The sequence below is a fragment of the Rhinopithecus bieti genome, unplaced genomic scaffold, assembly GCF_001698545.2.
Source record: "Rhinopithecus bieti isolate Rb0 unplaced genomic scaffold, ASM169854v2 scaffold_36008, whole genome shotgun sequence".
NCBI lineage: Eukaryota > Metazoa > Chordata > Mammalia > Primates > Cercopithecidae > Rhinopithecus > Rhinopithecus bieti.
In genome coordinates, this window is record NW_016816204.1 from 1,071,579 (window position 1) to 1,082,180 (window position 10,602).

Here is a 10,602-nt window from a genome sequence, read left to right on the forward strand (position 1 = left end):
GCCGAGGCTAGGGTGCAGGGGCCAGATCTCAGCCAACTGCAAGCTCCGCCTCCTGGGTTTACACCATTCTCCTGCCTCAGCCTCCTGAGTAGCTGGAACTACACACGCCCACCACCTCGCCCGGCTAGTTTTTTGTATTTTTTAGTAGAGACAGGGTTTCACCGTGTTAACCAGGATGGTCTCGATCTCCTGACCTCGTGATCCGCCAGTCTCGGCCTCCCAAAGTGCTGGGATTACAGGCTTGAGCCACCGCGCCCAGCCTACAAAAAATATTTTAAAAAATTAGCCAGGCATGGTGGTATGTGCCTGTAGTGCCAGCTATTCAGGAAGCTGAGTGGGAGGATCACTTGAGCCCAGGAGATTGAGGCTGCAGTGAACTGTGATCGCACCACTGCATTCCAGTCTGGACAATAGAGTGAGATCCTGCCCTCAAAAAAGAAAAAAGAAAAGAAAAGAAAAGAAGCACACTTAGAATGAGATGAAGGTGTATTTGAAAGAGATTATGTAAATGACTAGCATGCTGATTCAATATCAAGAGTTACTGGCTATTGTGCTAGTGCACAAGATTGGACCATCTGGAGGGATCTAAAGGAGAGGAGGGGCTCTTAAGAGCCAAGGGAGGGGCCAGGCTCGGTGGCTCACGCCTGTAACCCCAGCACTTTGGGAGGCTGAGGCGGGTGGATCACCTGAGGTCAGGAGTTTGAGACCAGCCTGACCCATATGGTGAAACTCCATCTCTACTAAATACAAAAAGTTAGCCAGGAGTGGCGGCACACACCTGTAATCCCAGCTACCTGGGAGGCTGAGTTAGGAGAATCGCTTGAACCCGGGAGGTGAAGGTTGCAGTGAGCTGAGATTCTGCCATTGCACTCCAGCCTGGGTAACAAGAGCAAAACTCCATCTAAAAAAATAAAAAGGGAGGTAGGTGTGGAAAGGATAGTGTGTAACAGTGAGTGGACATGGAAATGAGAAAGCAAAGTAAATGGGTTGAAGGAAATTGAATTTACCTACATCAGAGTAACAGAGAAGGGAAGTAAGCTAGGATTTAAAAGAAACAGGAAGGAAAACAGACAATACTAAAAAATGAGTATTAAGATTTTACATGAGGTGCTGAGTCTCTCTTTATGCAGAGTTCAAGGCCCAGCCCTACCTTTTCCAGGGCATGAGTAGAGGAGTAACTTCCTAGGAAAGTGTGTGTGAATCCAAAGGCAATAATCGGGGAAATTTTTCGTGAGTACTTTTTCCTGTGTTATATTCAGTCGCCCATGTAGAGTGTGCCTCTACATATTCCTTGTGCCAGGTGCTTAGAAGACAGTTCTTCAGCTGCAAGGAGCATCTTTCCATCTTGTTCCTAAGATGGTCCCTGAGACTCTAAAAGGCAACCTTTTCTTGTTTGGGTTTGTCTTTCTGTTTTTGAGAGAAACCACTGCCCATCTAAGCTTAAACTCCTCCTTCCTCCTTCCTTTTCTCCTATTCCAGGGAAGAGGTTGGTATACAAATAGGCACAGTCTAGCAGCAAGTGAGTTATTTGTAGCTTCTTCTGTAAAGCTCATGTGTCATTTTTATGCATGTATTTATAGTAAATACCTATATATTAAGATTATAATTAGATGGCTGAGTGTGGTGGTGTGAGCTTATATTCCCAGCTACTCTGGAGGCTGAGGTAGGAGGATCACTTGAACCCAGGAGTTTGAGGCTATGATCATGCCTGCACATAGCCATTGCACCCCAGCCTGGGCAACATAGTGAAATCGTGTCTCTTAAAAATATATACTCAGATGAAGGAAAGAAAGTTTATGAAGCCTCCATATTACATCCTCCCTCCCTTCTGCCCTAGAGTTAAATTTCTTGAGGGCAGAGACCCTGTCTCTCCTGTGTCCCTACCACCTAACATAGTGCCTGACACAAAGAAAGTGCTTAATATCTCTTAGTCGCGTGAATGAATACAAAGTAGAACTCAGTACAGGGCATATTGATCTTAAATTCCAGCTAAGAGGACTGTTTCTTCATTTGAGTGGTAGTTTATATTTCCTAGTAGAGATATTTTTGTTTAAACATTTGGGTTTAATTTAGCTCCCAAAAGCCCTCATTTTTAACATAACCTCATTAAACCATGATCTTATATTATAAAATCCAGTTGACAGTATAATAAATTACTAGTTATATTTCCATGCATAGAAATGAAGGATATGCATGACAGACATTATGGATTAATCTTTAGTAAATTATCTCTTTAGGCCAGGCCCATTGGCTTACATCTATAATCCCAGCACTTTAGAAGGCTAAGGCGGGAGGATCACTTAAGCCCAGGAGTTAGAGAACAGCACCTGGGCAACATAGTGAGACACCCTGCCTCTACAAAAAATAAAAAAATTAGCCAGGCATGGTCGTTTGTGCCTGTAGTTCCAGCTGCCCGGGAGGCTGAAGTGGAAGGATCACTTGAGCCTAGGAGGTCGATACTGCACTGAGCCGTGATTGTGCCACTGCACTCCAGCCTGAGTGATGAGCAAGACCCTATCTCAAAAAACAAAAACAAAAAAATGAAATAAAATAAATTGTCTCTTTAAATCCAAAAGTGAATTAGAGTGGAAAAAATTGTTTTAGTGGAACTTTTATTTATTTCTTCCAATTCCTGCCTTTCTCTTTTGCAGGGAAATCGTGATGAGAACCAGAGTGTAAACCACCAAATGGCTCAGGAAGATGCTCAGCGTCTCTATCAAGCTGGTGAGGGGAGACTAGGGACCGATGAATCTTGCTTTAACATGATCCTTGCCACAAGAAGCTTTCCTCAGCTGAGAGCTACCATGGAGGCTTATTCCAGAGTATGAGCTTTTCTTCTGAAGATTTGGCTTCTGTTTTAAGATAAAAAAATATTTAACCCTTTAATTTTGTTTGCAGATGGCTAATCGAGATTTGTTAAGCAGTGTGAGCCGTGAGTTTTCCGGATATGTGGAAAGTGGTTTGAAGACCATCTGTAAGATTTTTGTGCTTTGCTTTATTTTGTTTTTAAATGAGTGGGAGCTTTGAATAGTTGTTCCCTTTAAATGTTGATCATATAGTCCAAGTAGAATCTGCTTAGGCAGTAGGTGACCTCCTAATCCTTTGGGGTTTGTTTTTTGTTCTTTGTTTTCTTTATTGGGCAAGCCCCCAGAAACAATCCTGTGTTTTTACATGCAATTTCCTATGAGTGGTAGTGCTGTGATCAAACACGGCTGTTTGGGGATTATTTGGCCTTCATCTGTAGGCCTTTCTTGAGAACTGTGCAAGAATACCTGATAGTTGTAGCACTTCCTTTAAAGAGAAAGGGAAAGCCCTGAGGAACTCACAGCATCACCATGAAGCAGTTTGAGTCCTCAAAACAGGTATTTCAGGTACTCAGCCCAGTGAGACTCATTTCCTTTTTGAAATTAAACCAGTTTCTGGTGGTCTAATACACAGATGTCTAACAAAGTGAAAGTTTCATTCTCGTGGATATTAGGACTAAGGGGAGTATTAGTAACACACTGGTATTAACAGTGGAATGTCGGGCCAGAGGCAGTGGCTCACACCCAGCTACTCAGAAGGCTGAGGTGGGAAGATCACCTGAGTCTGGGAGGCTGCAGTGAGCCATGATTGCACCACTGCACTCTAGGCTGGGCGACAGAGTGAGAACCTTCTCAAAAAAAATGAAGGAGGAGAACATCTGAACATCCTTAACTCACCTCATGTTTCTGAGATGATTACAGAGAAAATAATCAAAGGCAGGTAGAAGTGATAAATGAAGCTGGAGGGGTACACTTCTTGTCAGATCATGATTCCATGTCTCAACCATCTCTAACTTGCAGTGCAATGTGCCCTGAACCGCCCTGCCTTCTTTGCTGAGAGGCTCTACTATGCTATGAAAGGTGCTGGCACAGATGACTCCACCCTGGTCAGGATTGTGGTCACTCGAAGTGAGGTGAGGCAGGCCTCTCTCTTTTTGTCGGGTCTTACTCGATGTTCAATGTTGATTTCTTAGAAGTTCCCCAGTTGGTTGTCAATCCCTCAAAAATGGTAAGAAAGAGCTCTCTTTGTCACCTAAAAGAGGTGGTATAAAGAACAGAAAATTCACTTTCCTCATGCTGTGGGAGAAGCTTGCGTTAGTGAAATAGGCCACTCTGCCCTAATGAAGATAATACTAACAGATTTTACTACTTGAGAAGGTCAATGGAGAATACAAATTTATGGGAAGTTAGACATTTATCTTTTGATTTTCATTTTGCTTATATAAAAATTATATGAAAAGCCTATGTAGATTAATCCTATTGGATATCAACACTATTTACATTTAGCATCCTTTATTATTAATAAACAATTTTAAAATATTCATCATTGTCCCCTTAAATATAGCCTCATTTTTTAAAATTTTACTTTATATATTTACTGCACTTATAAAAAATTATTGTTTTCTCAGAAGAAATGACATTTGTGCCTTTTTTTTTTTTTTTTTTTGGAGACACGGTCTCTGTCACCCAGACTGGAGTGCAGAGGCGCAATCTCAGCTCACTGCAACCTCCACCTCCTGGGTTCAAGCAATTCTCTCACCTCAGCCTCTAGAGTAGCTGGGACTACAGGTGTGCACCACCATGCCCAGCTAAGTTTTTGTATTTTTTTGGTAGAGATGGGGTTTCACCATATTTGCCAGGCTGGCCTTGAACTGCTGACCTCAAGTGATCCACCTGCCTCGGCTTCCCAAAGTGCTGGGATCACAGGCGTGAGCTACCACACCCAACCTGAACTTTTAATTGAAAGAAAACATGGCGGGGTGTGGTGGCTCACTCCTGTAATCTCAGCAGTTTGGGAGGCCGAGGCAGGAGGATTGCTTAAGCCCAGGAGTTTGAGACCAGCCTGGGCAACATGGTGAAACCTATTTCTACAAAAAATACACACACACACAAATTAGCAGGGCGTGGTAGTCTCAGCTACCCAAGATGTTGAGGTGGAAGGATCACCTGAGCCCGGAAGGTCAAGGCTGCAGCAGTGAGCCGTGATCGCACCACTGCACGCCAGCCTTGGTGACAGAGACCCAGTGTTAAAAAAAGTACCCTAAATTGTTATTATTATTATTGGGTTTTTTGGGTTTTTTTTTTTTTTTTTGAGATGGAGTCTCACTCTGTCACCCAGGCTGGAATAGAGTGGCACAATCTCGGCTTACTGCGACCTCTGCCTCCCGGGTTCAAGCGATTCTCCTGCCTCAGCCTCCTGAGTAGCTGAGATTACAGGTGTGTGCCACCACGCCCAGCTAATTTTTTTATATTTTTAGTAGAGACAGGGTTTCACCGTGTTGGTGAGGCTGGTCTCGAACTCCTGACCTGATGATCCGTCTGCCTTGGCCTCCCAAAATGCTGGGATTATAGGTATGAGCCACCACACCTGGCCAAAAACCCTGAGTTATAGCAAAGAAGGTAGATTATTTTTAAAGAAAGCAACCAGAATATGGTATTTTGAAAGAAACTTTGTTCTTTAACTTAAATTTTCTAAGCAGGATGTTTTAAGTTGTGATAAAACATACATAACATAAAAATTTACCGTTTTTAAGGTTCACATTGTTATGCAACCATCACTACCATTCACCTTCAGAAGTTTTTTCAACTTACAAAACTGAAAATCCATACTCCTTAAACAGTAACTCCCCATTCTTCTTTCTCCCAACTGCTGGCAACAAACCATGTGACTTTCTGTCCCTGTTTGACTACTCTAGGTACGTCATACTGGTGGAATCATACAATATTTGTCTTTTTGTGACTGTCATCTTTTACTTAGCATAGCGTCTTCAAGGTTTATTCGTGTTGTAGCATGTCAGAATTTCCTTCCTTTTGAGACTGAGTAATAAATAGTGCATTGTACGTGTATCCCACCTTTTTTTTTTTATTCATCTGTGAGACTTGATTTGTTTCTACCTGAATAATGCTGCTATGAACATGGGTGTACAAATACCTGTTCAAATCTAGTTTCACTTATTTTGAATATACCCAGAAGTGGCATTTCTAGGTCATATTGTAATTCTTTGGGAGTTTTTTTGTTTTGCTTTGAGGAATTACCATATGATTTTCCGTACCAGTCGCACCCTTTTACTTTTCCATCGACCAGTGTACAAGTGTTCCCATTTCATGACATCTTTGCCAATTACTTATTACTATTTTTTGGTTTTGATAATAGCCATCCTATCAAATGTTTTTAAATGACTAGTATCTTTGGAATAATAGATGAAACTAGTACTACCCTTATGCAGTATTTTACAGAGCTGTGAATCAGACCTTCATTGGGTAGTGCTAGTATTGGTATGAGTGCCAGCCATAAAATGTCAGTCACTTGGTGTTTTCCTCCTTCAGCTTTGATTATAGATCTTATTATTTAAAAAGAATTTTAATAAATGTCAGTTATCACAGATATTTTTCTAACAGAAATATTATTTCTTATGCAGATTGACCTTGCACAAATAAAACAGATGTTCGCTCAGATGTATCAGAAGACTCTGGGCACAATGATTGCAGGTGACACAAGTGGAGATTACCGAAGACTTCTTCTGGCTATTGTGGGCCAGTAGGAGGGATTTTTTTTTTTTTTTAATGAAAAAAAAAATTCTATTCATAGCTTATCCTTCAGAGCAATGACCTGCATGCAGCAATATCAAACATCAGCTAACCAAAAGAGCTTTCTATCAAGGACCGTATCAGGGTAATGTGCTTCGTTTGCACATGTTGTTATTGCCTTAATTCTAATGTTATTTTGTTCTCTACATATAATCAATGTAAAGCCATATCACAATGATACAGTAATATTGCAATGTTTGTAAACCTTCATTCTTACTACTTTCATTCTCATCAAGATGTCAAATTGAATAAAAATCACAGCAATCTCTGCTTCTGTGTAATAATATTGCATAATTTTTTAGAAGGTTGCTGAAAGCTCTGCCTTCCAGAATCCCTCTAGGTCTGCTTGATAGAATGGATAGTATGTCAAAACAGTGTACTTCAAAAAAAAAAACTCATCTCTTTACATCTAGAATAATTTGCATCTTATTTTGCATAAATTGGTTCTGTATTCATAAACACTTTCCACATAGAAAATAGATTAGTATAACCTGTAGCACCTTTTAAGAAAGGGTCAGATGTTTATAGGCTTAAGATACATAGCCTACTTTTTTTCCAGTTGTTTTCTTTTTTTAAATTGAGTTATTACAAATAAAAAATTGCATATATTTAAGGTGTACAATATGGTGTTTTGATATCAGCATTTCTTGCGTAATGATTCTACAATTAAGGTCAGGCTAACTACATATCCGTCACCTTGACATAGTTACCATTTTTTCGTGTGTAGTGAAAACACTTGGCCGGGCGTGGTGGCTCAAGCCTGTAATCCCAGCACTTTGGAAGGCCAAGACGGGCGGATCACGAGGTCAGGAGATCGAGACCATCCTGGCTAACACAGTGAAACCCCGTCTCTACTAAAAAATACAAAAAACTAGCCGGGCGAGGTGACGGGTGCCTGTAGTCCCAGCTACTCGGGAGGCTGAGGCAGGAGAATGGTGTGAACCTGGGAGGCGGAGCTTGCAGTGAGCTGAGATCCGGCCACTGCACTCCAGCCCGGGCAACAGAGCGACACTCCGTCTCAGAAAAAAAAAAAAAGGGCCGGGCGCGGTGGCTCAAGCCTGTAATCCCAGCACTTTGGGATGCCGAGACGGAGCGGATCCCACGAGGTCAGGAGATCGCGACCATCCTGGCTTAACACGGTGACTAACCCGTCTCTACTAAAAATACAAAAACTAGCCGGGCGAGTGCGTCGCCTGTAGTTCCCAGCTACTCGGGAGGTCTGAGGCAGGAGAATGGCGTGGACCCGGGAGCGGAGCTTGCAGTGAGCCGAGCTGGCCACTGCACTCCAGTCTGGGTGACCGGAGGAGCTCGGTCTCAAAAAAAAAAAAAAAAAAAAAAAAAAAAAGAAAACACTTAAGATCTACTACCATAGCAAATTTTAAGTGTTCAATACATTATTAACTATTGATACCATGCTCTACATTAAACCTCTAGAATTTATTCATCTTATAACTGAAAGTTTATACCCTTTGACCAACATCTCCCCATTTTCCCCACCTCTCACCTGGACAACCACCACTCTGTTTAAGTTCAGCTATTTTAGATTCCACATATAAATGGCATATAATATTTCTCTTTCTGTGTCTGGCTTATTTCACCTAGCATAATGATCACAAATGGCAGAATTTCCTCCTTTTTTTTTTTTTTTGAGATGGAGTTTCGTTCTTGTTCCCCAGGCTGGAGTGCAGTGGTGCAATCTCAGCTCATTGCACCCTCCGCCTCCCGGGCTCAAGGAATTCTCTTGCCTCAGCCTGCCAAGTAGCTGGGATTGCAGGCATCTGCCACCACTCCCGGCTAATTTTTTGTTTAGTAGAGATGGGGTTTCACCAGATTGGCCAGGCTGATCTTGAACTCGTGACCCTCAGGTGATCCACATGCCTTGGCCTCCCAGAGTGCTTGGATTACAGGTGTGAGCCACCACACCTGGCCAGAATTTCCTCCTTTAAGGCTGAATAATATTCCATTGTGTATATATACTATAATTTATTTAACCATTCATCCATCAATGGACACTTGAGTAGTTTCCATATCTTGGTTATTGTGAATAATGCTGCAGTGAACATGGGAGTAAAGATACCTCTTTATGATACTGATTTCATTTCCTTCAGATACATACCCAGAAGTGGTATTGCTGGATCATATTATTTTTAATTTTTTGAGAAACCTCCATACTGTTTTCTATAATGGCTGTACCAATTTACCTTCCCACCAACAGTGTACAATGGTTCCCTTTGCTCCACATTCTTGCCAACACTTGCTATGTCTTACCTTGTTGATAATACCCAACCTAATAGGTGAAAATCCCATGTGTACTTGAGAAGAATGTATATGCTACCATTGTTAGGTATGGAGTGTTCTGCATTAGATCTAGTTTATTGTGCTATTTAAGTCCTCTTTTTCCTTATATCTGATTCTTCTATCCATTATCGAGAATGGGGTATTGAAGTCCCCAGTTACTGTTGTAAAACTGTTTCTTTAATTCTATCAGTTTTTGCTTCATATATTTAGGTGGTCTCTTATTAGGTGTGTAGATGTTCGTAATTGTCATACCTTCTTGCAGTATTGAATTTTTTATTATATAATGTACTTTGTCCCCTGTAACCTTTCTTTTTTTTTTTTTTTTTTTGAGATGGAGTCTTGTTCTGCTGCCCAGGCTGGAGTGCAATGGCCTAATCTCAGCTCACTGCAGCCTCCACCTCTCAGGTTCAAGCAATTCTCTTGCCTCAACCTCCCAAGTAGTGGGGATTACAGGTGCCCACCAGCATGCCTGGCTAATTTTTGTATTTTTAGTAGAGACAAGTTTTTGCCATGTTGGCCAGGCTGGTCTTGAACTCCTGACCTCAGGTGATCTGGCCGCCTCAGCTTCCCAAAGTGCTGAGATTACAGGAATGAGCCACCATGCCCAGCCCCTATAACCTTTTTTGATTTAAAGTCTATCTTGTCTGATATTACTGTAGCCTCCCTGCTGTCTTTTGGTTACTATTTGCATGTAGTGTCTCTTTCCGTCTTTTAACTTTTAATTTGTTTGTGTCTTTGGATCAAATGTGAGTGTTTTGTAGACAGCATAAAGTTGGATTTTGGTTTGTTTGTTTTGAGATGGAGTCTCGCTCTGTTGCCAGACTGGAGTGCAGTGGAGCAATCTTGGCTCACTGCAACCTCTTCCTCCCAGGTTCAAGTGATTCTGCCTCAGCCTCCCTAGTAACTGAGACTACAGGTGTGTGCCACCACGCCCAGCTAATTTTTTGTATTTTTAGTTGAGATGGGGTTTCACCCTGTTGGCCAGGATGGTCTCGATCTCTTGACCTTGTGATCCGCCCACCTCAGCCTTCCAAGGATTTTTTAAAAATCCATTTTGCCAGTTTTTTTTTTTTTTTTTTTTTTTTTTTTTTTTTGAGATGGAGTCTCGTTCTGTGGCCCAGGCTGGAGTGCAGTGGTGTGATCTCGGCTCACTGCAAGCTCCACCTCCCGGGTTCACACCATTCTCTTGCCTCAGCCTCCCGAGTAGCTGGGACCACTGGTGCCCACCACCACACCAGCTAATTTTTTGTATTTTTAGTAGAGACGGGGTTTCACCATGTTAGCCAGGATGGTCTCCTGGCCTCGTGATCTGCCCACCTCAGCCTCCCAAAGTGCTGGGATTTACAGGCGTGAGCCACCGAGCCTGGCCCAGTCTTTGTCTTTTGATTAGAAAGTTTAATCCCAGTTGGGCGTGGTAGCTCACACCTGTAATTCCAGCACTTTGGGAGGCTGAGGCCGGCACATCACTTGAGGTCAGGACTTCGAGACTGGCCTAGCCAACATGGTAAGACCCTGTCTCTACAAAAAATACAAAAATTAGCCGGTTGTGGTGGCATGTGCCTATAATCCTAGCTACTCAGGAGGCTGAGGTGGGAGAATTGCTTGAACCTAGGAGGTGGAGGTTGCAGCGAGCTGAGATCATGCCCCTACAATCCAGCCTGGGCTACAGAGCGAGACTCCATCTCAAAAAAAA

At 42.3% G+C, this 10,602-nt stretch overlaps 1 protein-coding gene across 2 annotated transcripts in view; it reads left to right on the forward strand.

Annotated features, from left to right (window-relative positions):
- The window catches only part of ANXA7 (annexin A7), a 40,434-nt gene extending 33,215 nt beyond the window's left edge, over positions 1-7,219 (forward strand). For both annotated transcript variants that reach the window (XM_017854519.1, XM_017854520.1), the window contains 4 exons: positions 2,652-2,822; positions 2,899-2,974; positions 3,825-3,937; positions 6,443-7,219. In XM_017854519.1, coding sequence (XP_017710008.1) covers positions 2,652-2,822; positions 2,899-2,974; positions 3,825-3,937; positions 6,443-6,565 — 483 coding nt within the window. In that variant the 3' untranslated portion in view covers positions 6,566-7,219. The remainder of the gene's footprint in view (positions 1-2,651; positions 2,823-2,898; positions 2,975-3,824; positions 3,938-6,442) is intronic.
- The last annotated feature ends 3,383 nt before the right edge of the window (positions 7,220-10,602 follow it).